This window comes from Pseudorca crassidens, chromosome 2, assembly GCF_039906515.1.
Source record: "Pseudorca crassidens isolate mPseCra1 chromosome 2, mPseCra1.hap1, whole genome shotgun sequence".
NCBI classification, from domain to species: Eukaryota; Metazoa; Chordata; class Mammalia; order Artiodactyla; family Delphinidae; genus Pseudorca; species Pseudorca crassidens.
In genome coordinates, this window is record NC_090297.1 from 87,968,418 (window position 1) to 87,985,680 (window position 17,263).

Sequence of the window (17,263 nt, forward strand, 5' to 3'; positions counted from 1 at the left end):
GAATTTGACAAAAGGTAAGATGGAACGAAAAGTCTATAAAGGAATTTATATATATATATATATATATATATATATGCGTTCCTCTATTAAAAAGAATTCTTAACCTGTGTTATGTACAAATCTCATACCTGCTCTCCGTGACTCCTGTATGTACGTGTGCATAAACTGAAGGCCGAATAATTCCCTTTCCTCTTCCTCATCTATGTTTTCTCCAGGAGGAAGTGTTACTTCCAATTTCAGTGGGTTGTCTCGGAAGTTCACAAACCTAGCAGTTAACCAAAAAACAGTATTTTTATAGGTGCCATAGAAGTGTACATTTATTTTCCTGGAGAAAGATCAAGTGGTAATATACTAAAATTACTCTTTTTTTTAACTGGTTTCAGTAACTGAACATCTTGGTGAGATGTGATATATCCCAAGAATCTTTAAATTTCTTGCCTAGAAGAAAAAAGTATTAGCTTTAGACAACTTATTTTCCAAGCTTGTAAAAGCAACTATTAGTCCATAGCATATGTGTAATGTGGTACACTTTAACTTCCAAGAGCAACCCTAATGCATCTCAAATATACAATTAATGCTATGAACTTAAATTTTCTGCATATTTTATAAAGCATGTCTTATTTATCATTGTATCGTCACCATCTAGTACAAGGCTTAGTAGTTGCTGAATAAGTAAATGAATGATTTTGTTATGAAAGTTGTGAGATTTGGTGTGAATTCTCACATCTTATGCTCACTGTCAGGAAATTAAGTTTTGGAAGTTATTTGAGGGAGTTCTGTTAGTAATTAACTTAGTAAAAAGTTATATTTACCTCTAACGTAATTGCCTTGTCCATTTGTAGTTATTTAGGAAGAAAATAATCACTATTCTTATGGTTTTGGTTTATCGTGGATAAAACTGTATCGTGGATAAAGTTTGTTAGCAGTTATAGAGATGATTTTCAGGAAAATGTCACCAACACAGGGCATTCCTTAAAGCTGATAAATCCCAGTACAGCTTTAGTTTCAAGGATTCTTTCTTGAATAATTTAGACCAGTATTATATTTATCCTCTTTATAAATTATAGAATTTCAAGGTTGGAAAAGATTTTTAAATGTATTCATTTATGTGAATGAGAACTCAAATCTGTTAATAACAATTTCTTTATATTACTTTGTTCTGCAGCCAGAAAGGAACATGTCAGTTCTGTGTCTACAACTTTTACCTTAGATTGGTCATCTCTTCCATGCACACTGGAATATCTTTCAGTTTATTGTTGCTGAGAACAAGAGTACCCAGATTTTTCATATTGCTGATTGTTTCTGGCAAGCATGTTATTTTATTCCGTTGGAGCCATAATGTGTGTAGACTTTGCATTCTGAAAAATTAAGAGGTTCCTGTGATTAATCACATACAATATGAAAACCCTGGTTCTTATTAACCCAAAATTTTTTTAAATGTCATCTTGTATAACATCTCCTTTAACCAGTATACATATTGAGTTAACTGACTTCACATTACCTTATTTTAGGGAAACTATGACAAGGGAGATTTCAATCTCTACCTACTGTATAGCTCTCATCATGTAGTGGTAGAAATTAAATCAATGTATTCTAGAATTCTTCACTATTCTCATAGGATTTCTTGCAGAAGACCTGCTAAAAGGCTATCTAATCTGAATTAGAGTCTTAAGAGGAAACTCAGAAATTATTAATATGCCCATTTAGGGCAAGGCAAGTATGCATAATGGTTAACAGCATGGACTCTGGGGCCAGGGTGCCTGGGTCCAAATCCTAACTGGCACACTTACTAACTGTGATCTTGAGCAATTTACTATCATCTCTACATTAGTTTCCTCAATGTTTTTAAAGTGCACAGAAGTGCCTGGCATGCACTAAGCAATGTTGTTATTGCTGTGGCCTATTCTTGTCAATTTGTTCAAGTCAGATAGCCAGTTTTTCTCTCCCAAACCCGCCCCCCCCCTTTTCTTTCTTTGGCTGTACCACGTGGCTTGTGGGATCTTAGTGCCCTGACCAAGGATCAAACCCAGCCCTCTGCAGTGGAAGCGCTGAGTCCTAACCACTGGACCATCAGGGAATTCCTCAAAACCCTTTTTTTTTTTTTTTAAATTTGGAGTACATGAATATATTCTGTTAAAAAGTAGCATACATTATTTGGAACTAAATAGATCTATTGTGATTGATTATGCTTGGGGTCCCCTGTGTTTTGTCTATTCTTTCTTATTTATCATAGAGAGCTTCAACATGTCTCTTGGTAGCAAAAAAGTTATTTATGTTACCTTTCTACAGTATCAGGAAGTTGTTCAAGTCTGTTGCTTCCCATATCAAGCCACTCAAGGGCAGGCATGTTCAACACAGCAGGAGGGATTGTAGTAAAGTGGTTCATACTCAGATCAAGGTGAGTAAGCTTTAACAAGTTGCTGAGCTGAAGAGGAAGGCAAGGTTTTTCAAAATAAATGTCAACAACGTAAACTACTAGAACACCCACAATGGTAAAGGAGATATATCACATCAAGGATTGTCTACATGATGCTTGCACTTTATTTAGTCACAGCAGTCCACAACAAATTTGAGATAACAATAATGCTAAATAACCTCCAGATAAATGAAAAACTCTCTCATAGAAAGTTCATCTATTCAAAGAAAGCTTATCTTCCAAAATAACCAAGCTCCAGGGTTTATAGCATCTGCCTGGCAGAAGCTTTTTTTTTTCTTTCTGGGAGTAAATATATGTTATGTTTTCCTTTTATCTAGTAGTTGAGATTTTCTTGGGAAAACTCAAACTTCAGAATAATAGTTACTTTTGTTAACCCCCTTTCTTTGTGCCTGATGCTTTTTTTTTTTTTTTTTTTTTTTGCGGTACGCGAGCCTCTCACTGTTGTGGCCTCTCCCATTGTGGACCACAGGCTCCGGACGTGCAGGCTCAGCGGCCATGGCTCACGGGCCCAGCCGCTCCGCAGCATGTGGGATCTTCCCGGACCGGGGCATGAACCCATGTCCCCTGCATCGGCAGGCAGACTCTCAACCACTGAGCCACCAGGGAAGCCCGTGCCTGATGCTTTACATAACGTTATCTCAGTCATAGAATTTACTGTTTGGTAATTCTATTTTTAAAATGAAAACATCAATAAAACATTTATTAAGACTATATAACAACACCAGTGTGCTCAGCTTAAGAAAACAAATATATCAATATGACTGCCCTCAATGTACTTCTTCCTTCTTCCTCTTTGAAGATAACTCTATCCTGAATTTGGTATCTATTATTTCCATGCATTTTTTAAATGTTTTTATTACTATACATAAATACATGTTTTCTATATAGTTCTCTCTATATATTACTATTATGTGTATTTTTCATAAACAAAATTATCTTTATATGTTTTTGAATTTTATTTAAAGATGATGATACTGTACTTATCTTTCTTTAACTTGCTTTTTTCTCTCAATATCAGTCTTTATATGTATTCACATTGATGCATATAGCTCTAGTTTATTCATCAACTTTACAAGGTGAGTACCTTTTTTCCCTTTTATGGACAAAATGGTTTAGAGAAGCCATGTGACTAGAAATGATGGAGCTATGATGTGCACTCAAGTTTTCGTGGACCTAAAGCTGCAAAATTTCTAAATTTCTCTTTCCTCTGTAGTGAAAATTTCAAAATGTAAGAATTTAGTTAACTTTTACAAAAGACTCTCCATTTAGCTAGGCAAGTTCTATGTTTTATTTCTATCTCAGGGCACATTCAGATTCATTCCACAACTTTAACACCTCAAAAAATGCACAAATACAGCGTTTTATGGGTAATGCAAAAAAGCAGTTTTCCATTTAGTAGGTGATATTTCTCTAGCTTTATAATTCGTCATGAATGAAACACTTTTCAAAACTTGTCATCAGACTTTTAAAATTTTCAAATGATTCAGAATAGTGTATAAAAAGATTGTTTTTACATTAGCATAAATTTGTTTGTGTGTTACAGTGTGTGCAATTTAATGGCTGAGAGTTAAGTCTCCTGTTGCAGATTTCTCAGTGGGACTAGAACTCTTTGGTTTTAAAAGCTTGAAGAAAGATATTAAAACCATTATAATCTAAGTCTTAATTTTGCATATGTGAAAATTGAGACCTAGTTATGTAAAGTGGTGTGTTCAAGGCCTCACAGCTACTTAAAGGCCACACTTGGAAATAATTCCAGGCTCAAGATCTCAGTTCACTATTTGTTCCTGTAAAACGTATTTCTTTAAGTAAAGACATTAAGGTAAAGACAGGTTAAGAGACATGCCCAAATTCACATAGCTTTTTAGTGACGGAACCAAAGCTAGAAACAAAATCACAATAATTAAAAATTAGAGGGCTTCCCTGGTGGCGCAGTGGTTGAGTCCGCCTGCTGATGCAGGGGACATGGGTTCGTGCCCAGGTCCGGGAGGATCCCACATGCTGCGGAGCGGCTGGGCCCGTGAGCCATGGCCGCTGGGCCTGCGCGTCCGGAGCCTGTGCTCCGCAACGGGAGAGGCCACAACAGTGAGAGGCCCGCGTACCGCAAAAAAAAAAAAAAAAAAAAAAAAATTAGAAATAAAATGTTTATTGGCCCTCTTTTAGGTATAAAGAAATTGTCCCTGTGATCATGATTTTCATCATAATCAAGTGTATACATTTCACTAAACTGAACTATTATAAGATCAGATGGATATAGCTATAGAAACTATGTTTTACTTGCAAGAGCAACAATAATTGGTGCATGTTTACTGGTTTGGGGAGGAAAGTGACATTCTTACCAAGATAAAGTGGGAAAGGGGAATAGTCTTTCATTTTGAGTTTTATTATTTTTCTTAACTTTTATCTTGCAAAATCATTGTTTTCAAGGCAAAGCACCAAGGAAATTTCCTTTGCTGATTCTAAGAGCCTTAAATATGCTTGAAAAATGACAGGAATGTCTATATCTCTATGATCAGTTTGGTCTTACCAAGAACAAGATATCATACCAAATCAAAGTTTGAGGGCTTTCCAAGCCCACTGCCTTGCTTTACTTGGTAGAGCCTAGGACGCTAGCAGACACTTTTCCTAAACTGAAGAATTCATGTCTTTTTACTTTACCTCTATCTCAAAAGCTGATCACCTATAAAAACTAACTAATAAACAAAAGAGTTTTTCTGTCACCACATTGTGCTTTATGATAATCATTTATTCATTCAATAGGCTTAAGTAACATCTACAACCTAGGCTGTACCTTCAATTCTGGGAAGTGAAATAAATAAGATTCTCACTCTGGCCTTCAAGGAGATCACTAATGATGTCAGTACTGTAACAATAATAGAAATAGCTTTTTATGCTAAATAAATCTTTCTCTAATTAAAAACATGCTTTATAATAATAGGAAATGGTTTTCTCTAAACATTTTCTGAAATAAAATTTATAGCATTCTTCCATTAGTGTTATTTTTAATGATCACGCAGTGGAGAAGTAAACCACCAGTAGAAGGAAAATAAAATCATAAGTATTTATATCATTCTGACCTCTTGTGGAAGATCACATATATCTCTGTTAACAGCAAGTTCAAGTTTCTCCAGTCTGGCACAGTTACTTAGTTCCTTGGGGACAGTTTTGATTTTGTTGTAACTAAGAATCAGTTCCTGAAGTCTAGTGAGCAGTCCTACGGGAAAATAATACGCAGTAAAGAGCAGAGGGATATAAAATAATGTTTCCAGTTATTAAGTATTACAGCATAACTTACTTGCCCGTTTCATATTGGCAAATTCACACTTAGGCTCTTCCCTTTTCCCACTGTGTGTCTTGCCCCTTCTTCAGATAAAGAGCTGGTGATTTATCAGTGCTATAGACAAAAATATTTTTTTTATTCGGTTTTATCTATACTATATCCTGACTAGTTTTCCATTTGGGGATTTTTTTTTTCCTCATTTAAGGAATTATTTCTAATTTTCTTTCTTGTCTTCAATTTTTTCCCTTCTAGGAGAAATAACCAAACCAACAATATTGTTTCCAGAATCTACACAATATTATTTCCAAAGAGACTTCTCTTGCATTGAAATCTCATCTTGAATCACCTCAGTAAATCCAGAAGCTTGAATCCCCTGGAAGCTTCAGTTTAGACTAGATGTTTAAAATTTTAAGATTCGGGACTATATAAAGATGAGATCTTTATTCCATGTATCAAAAAAAATTATCAGTGAAAAACACAGGAATAAAAGCAATTTTCCTTACCAATTCCTCGAGGTATGTCTGAAATTGTGTTTCGAGATAAATCTAACACTATAAGGTTCTGGAATCTTCCAATGAACTCAGGAATTTTCACCAAGCCAGTTCTATGAAGTTGCCATTCCTGTAGCTGATTTAGTTTTAGTAGAGAAGAAGGGAGGGTCTAAACTCAAGTAAAAAAAATGAAAGTTACTATATTACTTAAATTATTTTAGTATCATGACATACAGAAATATGACTGTAGAGATACTATTTGATTTGTAAAAGAACTTAGGAATATTTTTTCTTTAATGGGTTATATTTCCAAATACTTTGTGCTACTTCTAAGTTTTAAGAACTTCCCTTTTTTGGTGGGTGCTAAACCTTCAAACCCCAATCATAATAACATAAACAGAAATAACATATTTCAGTCAATATTGCACACACATAGAGCTGTGTTCTAAAGATTCTATTTTATTAGGCTTAACTAGAATACATATGTTACTGAACATGAGAATATGGTGGCTAATTGAAATTATAGAGAAAAAGATCATTCTAATCCAAACTTCTCTTCCCATTCTGTTTTGAAATAGTTTAGTTTTTTTTTAAGCAGATTTTCTTTTAATTTAAGAATTTTAAAAGTTTCAACTATACTGAACTCTATGCCTTTTCCCTTTCAGCCTAAAGTAGCCAAAAGACAAAATACAGGAGCTAACCCCCTAGCTAAATATACTGATATGTATGAAAACAAACACTGACTCAAGGGATAGAGGTGGCCCTTGTCAAACTTAGAGTAGGCCTAATGTAATTAAGCAACTATGTTTGTGTGTGTGTGAGAGAGAGGGAGAGAGAGAGAGAGTTGGAAAGAGAGAAAGAGGAGATAATGTGAATTTGGTTGTGGACCTAAGAAAAAGATTAATATACATTTCCATTTTGTGAAGTTTTAACTGAGCATTTGCTGTTTTTTTTTACTTTAAGGCCAAAGCTTTATTTAAAACACCTTCCGCTGCTTTTAGTTGAGCATTTGCTTTGAAAAAGCTACACGATTTTTGTTAAGCAGATGGTCATCTTTTTACGGAAAATGAGAAATTACTTATTAGAAGGATTAGTGGGAGAAATATTACAAATGACTTAAATTTAGGCAGAGTTCAAGCACATTGGTTGAAGTTTTGCAATAAACAGTTGTGAAGTTACATTAATTTTCAGTTCATGTTGCCCAAATTCATTTGGTACATTATTAGAATTCCTAACTATTCCAGACTTAAGCACATAATTTAAGAATCATTCTCTCAACTCTCCCACAAAATGCGAAATATAAAAAATCAAATATTACTTCTATAAAGCTTACCTTCCATTCCTCATTTTCTATCTTCAAAATGACCCTTCCATCTTCCCTGGTGACCTTTTCTCTTAGCTTGGTTAAGCTCACTCGTTCTTCCCAGATTCGCACTAGCCTAGGAGACCAGGAAATCATTTTAGTTCACAGGTAATGACATAGGTAGCATTCACTTTTGTATGAAAAAGTGACCCATCAAAAACAACCACTTGGGGGCTTCCCTGGTGGCGCAGTGGTTGAGAGTCCGCCTGCCGATGCAGGGTACACGGGTTCCACGGGTTTTTGTTTTGTTTTGTTTTGTTTTGTTTTGTTTGCGGTACGCGGGCCTCTCACTGTTGTGGCCTCTCCCGTTGCGGAGCACAGGCTCCGGACTCGCAGGCTCAGCGGCCATGGCTCACGGGCCCAGCCGCTCCGCGGCATGTGGGATCTTCCCGGACCAGGGCACGAACCCGTGTCCCCTGCATCGGCAGGCGGACTCTCAACCACTGCGCCACCAGGGAAGCCCGAGGATTTTATTTTAATGAACAGAAAACCAAATAAAAGTATAATATTTGCTGTCTATATATGTTTGTGTTTGCAAAACATTTCTATGGAGTCTGAGTATTTTTATCCACTGCTTGTCTGAAAGTTAATTAATCTGCTAACAAGTGCACTGTGGCAATGGTTATGTGTGGCCTCCTAGACTGAACAGCTAAGCTTCCAACAGATGTGGTTAAGTGAGACAAAGTGTATACTGCCATCTATTCAATTACACCACGTTTTATAAAAATAGAACTATTTAAACAGTAGACATAATGATTATTAATTACTTATTACTTACTGAAATATATGTATTTCAGAGCAAGATTTAATGATGGGCAATGAAGTGTGTTATTCCCTAACGTTTAATTTCAATTAAAGAATTCATCAAGCACCCATTATATGCTAAATACTATGCTGGACATTGTGGATACAAAAAGCTCTGTCCTTAATGAGTGAGGCTAACTATTATTAAACAAGTTTATTTCCATCTCTTAAATGATTCATTAATTCTTTCTGGCTCTGTATTACTATGATCTAAGTCCAGAATGTATCACTTAATTTGGTGACCATGGGCAAGACATCTCACCTCTAAGGACCTTGCCGATAAAACATGGGGTTTGGATTAAATAATATCTAAGGTCTCTTCTAGCTCTAGTATTCTATAATTCCTACACTGTTTATTTTAAGCTTGATGTTCTTTCAAAGTTTTGAACAGAAATTTTCTACCTCCTCTAAAACCCTTTTATTATAGCCTAAAGACTTTCTCCAATGTTGTTATACCAACTCTTACCCAAGTGCTTGCTTTCTTCAAGGCAGCTTGGCATCCAAAGACAGAACAATTTCTGTTTAAACTTAAGGCTTTTTGAGCTAAATCTTTAGCCTCTTTTAGCTGAGAGAAGAAGCATTAGATTACATTTTTACCCCTTGCCTGTTTTGTACAGAGAAAACTTGACGCTGCTGAAATTAAATGATTCTTAACTAGACACATATAACAGGTGAAATTCAAGAGTTTAGAACCAACTTGTGATTTCTGACCACAGTTTTTTAAAAAGTGGATAGGATTTATGAGTACTCGAGTCAACAGAGAACAGAGAACAGACTTGTGGTTGCCAAGGGCGGGGTGGGGTTTGGGATTAGCAGATGCAAACTAGTATATATAGGATGGATAAACAACAAGGTCCTATTGTATAGCACAGGGAACTATATTTAATAGCCTGTGATAAACCATAATGGAAAAAATATATATATATATATACACATATAACTGAGTCACTTTGCTGTACTGTAGAAATTAACACAACATTGTAAATCAACTATACTTCAATAAAATTTTTTAAAAAATAGTACTTGAGTCAAGTTTGTCATAATTGTATAATATAAACATAATATGTGTCATAAGAGTAGTTTTACACATTTCAGTCTAGGGAAATATAAGACCTAAGGTGAACATAAGCTTACTGAGTCACATTGCTTAGGTATGAATACAAGTGAATACCAGTTCCACATTTATTAGCCATGTGATCTTTGACAAGTTACCTAGGCCTATCCTTCAGGTTTTCCATCTTTAAAATGGAGAAAATAATATCACCTATGTGTGGCAGAGACTGCTTATCATTCCCCAGTATCTGTTACTCCTCTTCTTCCTCAGTAACAGATCCTCTAAATTTAACTGGGCACAAGACTTCATTTAGCCATCCTCCTTTGCAGTTAGGTATGGGTCATATGAAGCTTTGGCTAGTGAGATGTTAGCAGAAATAGTCATGTGTGCAACTTCCTGCTGGCTAGAATCAAGTACATTGGCCACAGTTGGTGTATCTATGTATTTGGGGCCATGAGGTGACTAAAGTCCATTCCTAAAGGAATGGAGACTGTGCACAGTTGAACAACAAGATAAAAGCCTGAATGTGTGACTCAGTGCAGTGCTGTGCCAGCCCTCTTCTTTGCTGGGAGAATGCCAGTTATTTCTAAGTGTTTACACTTCCTCCAAGTTACCCAAGTATAAATCTTAATTTGTCTAAACCAATCATACAATCTCATTTCCCTGGAAGGTAATTGGATTAGGGGTGTACTAATGACCCAGTTCTGGCCAATGAGAGGTAATGGAGAAGTTTGATGGAGACCTCAGAAAGGTTTTCTCATTCTTAAAGAAGATACAGAAATAAATAATTCCTGCTCTTCTGATAACATAATGATGCCTGGCTGTGATGCCTGGAAGTATACCAGTCATCCTGTGACACTGAGAGAAGCTAACCTGAGGACTAAACTGACACACTGATAAAAAGAAGCTGAGTCTTTAAAACTGTTGAAGCTTTGGAATTGCCTTACCTCAGGACTTCCTTATTGTTTAACCCATTTTTAGTTGAGTTTTCTGTTATTTGCTGACACAAGACCATTTTTTTAAATGAGATATAACTGACATATAACATTATATTAGTTCTAGATGTACAACATAATGGTTTGATATTTGTACATATTGCAAGACTATTAATGTTTAGAAAGAGACCTAACAAATGATAACTGTAGGGGGCTATGTGGAATCTATGAGGAAAGGGGCTATCCTTGCAAGAGTAGTAGGATAATTTGGAGATATCCAATGAGGAAGGTAGGTTGGTATCAATGAGGCAGAGGAAGTGAGAGCCGAACTATTTAAGTATAGCCCAAATAGAGGAATCAGGTGATCCACAGGGGCCCTGGCTGGAACTCACAGCTATTTAAATAGGTGAGAATCTACCGTACCTTCTACTGCCAGTTGTTGTTTTAGATCCTAGGGAATATAATGTTGAACAAACAATCTCTGAAAAGTAGACTAAATGATACTAATCAAACTTTGATGAAGTTGAACAGACTCCTAGGACAACTACTATTTTCACTTACAGACACTTGTATTTTTTGTGGCCCCCATCACATGGCCACACTTAATTGTCAGGTGCTTCCTTTAGTTATATTTTGGGTTTTCAGTAAACAGAAACCTCTATCAAATTCAATAATAGGCATTTAATAAATACTATTTTTAATAATGAGGATGTTATGAATTTTTGCTAATTCAAGATAATAAACATGTTATAGCATACTTTTGTTGAAATTCCTTCTCTCGCTTCAGGTCTTCATTGTATTTCTTTATTCTTTTCTCCCAAACTTCCTTTACAGCATTGACAGCCCCAGTACAAACCACATTGTCTGACATGACTTCTCCACATTGTCACAGAGTCACCAACTTCATTTTGAATAGCTGAATCACAGATGCCATCTCAGAAAGGGCCTGATTGTACCAGAGGAAAGAAAAAAAACAGTAATGTTTTAGAATGTTTACTGAGTACCACAATGATCGTAATAGCTTTTTATTGAACACATTCCACGTTCCCAAAACTATTTTATGCACTTTACATGCCATATTTCACTAAATAATTCTCATATAAATATCATGACATGGGTACTTTTATTGTCTCTAATACACATGAGAAAACCGACCCCTAAAAAAGGTGGGCAGTTGGTTAAGGTCTCATCTCTAATAAGTGGCAGAGGGGGGAACTGATGCCAAGTCTACTTCCTTTGTTACTATTAATTCACAATAATGAAAAACTGCAACTGGTTTACGTGTCCAATTATAAGGAAATGTTTAATAATGGATATACAAGATAAGCAGGTATCTTGGTATATCTGCTTAATCTAAATGCTATATGTACAAGCTGGAATTCAGTTAAGTGGGATATATTGGTATTGTTTTCTCTTGTGTAAAATAAATTGCAAACCGGACTCATCTAACACTGAGGATTGTGATGTGAATCTCAGAAATGAGAGGAAAATAATAATAGGGGAATGGTTATGTAAATTATGGTAGATCTATCTGATGGAATGCTCTTTGTCTTACAAATAATAGTATTGATTTTTCACCAGATTATATTAGTAATAATGAAAAAATTTGATTCACAATTAGTTTAACTATTTTGTTCAAAATTCAAGAAGTCAAAGATGTCCACAATTACCACTTCTATTCAACATTATACTGGAATGCAATAATTCAAGAAAATTAAATAGAAAGGTATAAAGTTTGGAAAGGAAAAAGTGAAATTTGCAACAGCATAGGAAAAAAGGTACTCTCATGCACTAAAGGTGACAGTATATATTGTTATATTCTCTATGGAGAGAATTTTAGTAATATCTATCAAACTTACAGAGCCACATTCACACTCATAAGAATATATACTGTAAATATTTTCAATTGTAAAATGACATATTACAAAGTTATTCACTATGGTGTTTTTCATAACAGCAAAAGATTGGAAACAACATACTTTCCACCAATAAATTATAGTACATGCATATCATGGGAAATTATATAGCTCCATAAAGAAGGAAAACCTTTTTTTTTTTTTTTTTTTTTTTGCGGTACGTGGGCCTCTCACTGTTGTGGCCTCTCCCGTTGCGGAGCACAGGCTCTGGACGTGCAGGCTCAGTGGCCATGACTCACGGGCCCAGCCGCTCCGTGGCATGTGGGATCTTCCCAGACCGGGCAACGAACCCGTGTCCCCTGCATCGGCAGGCGGACTCTCAACCACTGCGCCACCAGGGAAGCCTGGAAAAGCATTTTATATACTGATATACCATGATCTCCAAAATGTATGACTATGACAGTTTATTGTCCATTCTAATTAATATGGATACTTGGGTCCCAGATTTTTGCTATTATGAGTAATAATTTTTGCTATTATGAGTAATACCGTTTCTAAAATTCCTGTTATCTTCTTGTTGCTCAAGTGGTATTATTCCTATTGTGTATATACCCAGGATTAGAATTGCTAGATCACTGTGTATGTGACTGTTCAAACTTTTAAGATAGAGCCCAATTGTTTTCCAAAATGATTATGCCCATTTATACTCCTACTACAACTGTATAAATGTCCCCACTGATGTATATCCTCACCAATACACTACTACATAAAATGATATCTCATCATGGTTATCATTTATGCTTTCCTGATTAATAAATGTTCCAGGCTACTAAACAAAGATTGTCCAGTTGAATAAAAGACAAAATCCTGTGTATTGTTTACAAAAGGCACACCTAAAACATAAAGATAGAAAAAAATGGAAATACAAAAAAGAAAAAGATCACTCCTAGGTTTATACTCAAGAGAAATGAAAATATATGTTCACACAAAAACTTGTACATGAATGTTGATAGTAGCATTATTCTAAGAGCCCTAAAGTGGAAAACAAATGGCTATTAACTAACGAATGGACAAACAAAATGTGGTGTATCCATACAATGGAATGTTATTCTGGCATAAAAAGGAACAAAGCACTGATACATGCTACCTCATGGAGAAATTTTGAGTAAAATTATGCTGATAGAAGCCAGACACAAAATACCACAAATTGTATAATCCCATTTATATGAAATGTCCAGAATAGGCAAATCCATGAAGAAAGAAAATAGATTAGTGATAACCAGGGGCTTTGCAGAGGGGGAAATAGGAGGGATTGCTAAGAGTACGAAGTTTCTTTTTTGAATGATGAAAATCAACTTTTTGAAATAAATCAACCTATGAAAAAGCAAAGCTTTATGGCTAACAACCAGAATGTAATAAATGTGGTACATCTTGAAAATATAAAAATAAAAGTACTTTTAATAGAATGTGGAAGAAGGAAATGGGGAAGTAGAGGGTAGGGGAGTCAAGAGATACTGTCTATACGTTATGGAACAAGAAATAGAGATTTAAGTTATAAGGCAATCAAAAGAAATTAAAATAGGGATATAACTCTATGGGGGTGCAAGTGAATTTAAGCATCATCTTTCATAATGAAACTCCATAGATAATGTCTAAAGCTGAGAAGACACAGCATAACTGCCTTTGGAAAAAAAAATGTATTATGGAGATAACCACTGAAAACTAATCCTGAAATAGTTAAAATGGTTACTTCACAACAAAGGAGGCAAGAACATACAATGGAGAAAAGACAGCCTCTTCAATAAGTGGTGCTGGGAAAACTGGACAGCTACATGTAAAAGAATGAAATTAGAACACTCCTTAGCACCATACACAAAAATAAACTCCAAAAGGATTAAGGACTTAAATGTAAGACCAGACACTATAAAACTCTTAGAGGAAAACATAGGAAAAAACACTCTTTGACATAAACCACAACAAGATCTTTTTTGACCCACCTCCTAGAGTAACAGAAATAAAAACAAAAATAAATAAATGGGACTTAATTAAACTTAAAAGCTTTTGCACAGCAAAGGAAACCATAAACAAGACAAAAAGACAACCCTCAGAATGGAGGAAAATATTTGCAAATGAAACAACAAAGGATTAATCTCCAAAATATACAAGCAGCTCATGGAGCTCAATATCAAAACAACAAACAATACAGTTAAAAAATGGGTGGGGGCTTCCCTGGTGGCGCAGTGGTTGAGAGTCTGCCTGCTGATGCAGGGGACACGGGTTCGTGCCCTGGTCCAGGAAGATCCCACATGCTGCGTGAGCCATGGCTGCTGAGCCTGCGCATCCAGAGCCTGTGCTCCGTAACAGGAGAGGTCACAACCGGGAGAGGCCCGCGTACCGCAAAAAAAAAAAAAAAAATGGGTGGAAGACCTAAATAGACATTTCACCAAGCAAGACATACAGATGGCCAAGAGGCACATGAAAAGATACTTAACATCACTATTAGAGAAATGCAAATCAAAACTACAATGAAGTATCACCTTACGCCAGTCTGAATGGCCATTATCAAAAAATCTAGAAACAATAAATGCTGGGAAGGGTGTGGTGAAAAGGGAACCCTCCTGCACTGTTTGTGGGAATGTAAATCGATACAGCCATTGTGCAGAACAGTATGGAGGTTCCTTAAAAAACTAAAAATAGAACTACCACATGACCCAGCAATCCCACTATCGGGCATATACCCTGAGAAAACCATAGTTCAAAAAGAAACATGTACCACAATGTTCATTGCAGCACTATTTACAATAGCCAGGACATGGAAGCAACCTAAGTGTCCATCGACAGATGAATGGATAAAGAAGATGTAGCACATATATACAATGGAATATTATTCAGCCATAAAAAGAAACGAAATTGAGGTATTTGTAGTGAGGTGGATGGACTTAGAGTTTGTCATACAGAGTGAAGTAAGTCAGAAAGAGAAAAACAAATACCGTATGCTAACACATATATATGGAATCTAAAAAAAAAAAAGGTACTGATGAACCTAGGGGCAGGACAGAAATAAAGAGGCAGACATAGAAAATGGACTTGAGGACATGGGGTGGGAGGGTAAAGCTGGGGCAAAGTGAGAGTAGCATCGACATATATACACTACTGAATGTAAAATAGTTGGCTGGTGGGAAGCAGCAGCATAGCACAAGGAGATCAGCTCTGTGCTCTGCGATGACCTAGAGGGGTAGAATAGAGAGGAGGCGACGGAGACTCAAGAGGGATGGGATATGGAGACATGTGTATGCATATGGCTGAGTCGCTTTGTTGTGCAACAGAAACTAACACAGTATTGTGAAGCAATTATACTCCGATAAAGATCTATTTTAAAAAACGGTTACTTCTAGGGTGATAGAAATGGGGTGGATAATATTGCTTTTCATTATTAATCTCTAAATTACTGATTTCTTTAAACTAAAAGTATGCAGTGTGTGTGAGAGAAGGACAGAGACAGAGAGTGGGAGAAAAATGTGTTGGTATTACAGAGGGAAAAAGTTTAATGTTTCAGGATGAATGTATAAGTGACAATATGCAGAAAATTATTAGGAGGAGGTCCTTATTTTAAGCAATGCATGTGGAATTTAAACAGGAACAGATCTGCAAGACCTTTTTGCCATCAAGAAACCTTGGGATATTTATGCTAATATTCCAACCCCCTGTCCAGTTACAATTTATTACCTCAGATGTAAGCAGGTTTGAAGTAGTTATTTGTCAAATAATAAAGTTTAAAATCTCAAGTATCTACAGGTAAATGTGTATTTTACTGGACATATATAACTATTCATGTGCTCATTCATGTCCTCGCTTGCCATTAAACTTTGGTCAACCATCTGTTTTTCTGTAATAGCGACCAATGCCCCTTTGAGGAAAACAAGTCAGTAGTGATATGTGTGTCTGCCTTCAGCATGGGATTGTGTTCTCTACCTTGATTACCACAACAGAAAAGCACATCGCGTAGCAGTGAAGTAGGCATGGCTGTGACATGACTCAGGAGTCAGCTTCCCAGAGTCAAAAGAAAACAAAAGAAATACAATCTCAGAAGAAATACTTCTTGACTTCTGGGGAAATCAATCTTCCTGAGGAGGACAACTACATGAATGACTATGAACCTCCAAGAGACTTTTAAATTCAATTCCAATTTTAGTTGTATATTCCAGCAAATACTGACACAGTATAAACATCAATAGCAATTTATTTATATGTCAAGAGTGGGAAAAAATGTTTTTGAAAACTACTTACCACAGTCGGTAGATGCAAACGCTGACATGCCCAAAGTTAGTGCATCAGCTAGGCGTGGATTGCTGGGAGAATTGTTTTCAGTGTGACTCCGAATGATTAAAATCCTCAGTCAGACTGTAACCAAGTGAAATGTAATGTCAGCCTAGTTCTAATTTTAGTTCATGGTCAAAGCTGAGAATAGCAAAAATCACATGGAGCTTCTGCACAAAGGATCAGCTGATAAAGTATGTGAGTGCATTCCGTACACTGCAAAATGCTGCACTGCAGGTATTATAAAACCATTAGGCGTAACTATTTCTAAGCTCCTGAAAAATAATTCCTATTGAAAGTCCTTCCACTTTTCATGATTTATACCTTTTGAGTATTTAATAGAATTTAATGAATCTGTTCCAAGCAAAGAAATTGAGAAATACACAGATGTATGGCATAACAAAAACCCTACCTAGGAAGCCATAGATATTTAAATATGTAAAGTTTCAACTGCTTCAGAAAAAAAGAAAAATGAAGGTGTGGAGAATTTCCGGTAACAGATGAGCCCCAAGCTTCTGCTGCACCCAAGTTTCAGATTTAGTTATCTCTTAATTCTCATCTCTTCAGACTTCAAAAATAGGAGTTAATTCCAAGTTCTTTAAAAATACATGTATTTATTTTTTGAGTTGGTAATATATGAACATGGAACAAAATTCAAAAGATGATGAACACTTCTCACCTCCAGCCATTAAGTTCTCTTCTCTGAAGGCAACCACAATTGACAGTTAC

The 17,263-nt window shown here is 35.9% G+C and overlaps 1 protein-coding gene across 1 annotated transcript in view; it reads right to left on the minus strand.

The window, feature by feature from the left end:
- Positions 1–16,624, minus strand: part of LRRC39 (leucine rich repeat containing 39) — a 20,112-nt gene extending 3,488 nt beyond the window's left edge. The window contains exons 1-8 of the mRNA XM_067727035.1: positions 16,505–16,624; positions 11,120–11,307; positions 7,539–7,644; positions 6,218–6,374; positions 5,512–5,648; positions 2,280–2,425; positions 1,206–1,358; positions 129–265 (exon numbers count right to left, since the gene is read on the minus strand). Of these exons, the coding sequence (XP_067583136.1) occupies positions 129–265; positions 1,206–1,358; positions 2,280–2,425; positions 5,512–5,648; positions 6,218–6,374; positions 7,539–7,644; positions 11,120–11,232 (949 nt within the window). The 5' untranslated portion in view covers positions 11,233–11,307; positions 16,505–16,624. The remainder of the gene's footprint in view (positions 1–128; positions 266–1,205; positions 1,359–2,279; positions 2,426–5,511; positions 5,649–6,217; positions 6,375–7,538; positions 7,645–11,119; positions 11,308–16,504) is intronic.
- Positions 16,625–17,263: the final 639 nt, after the last annotated feature.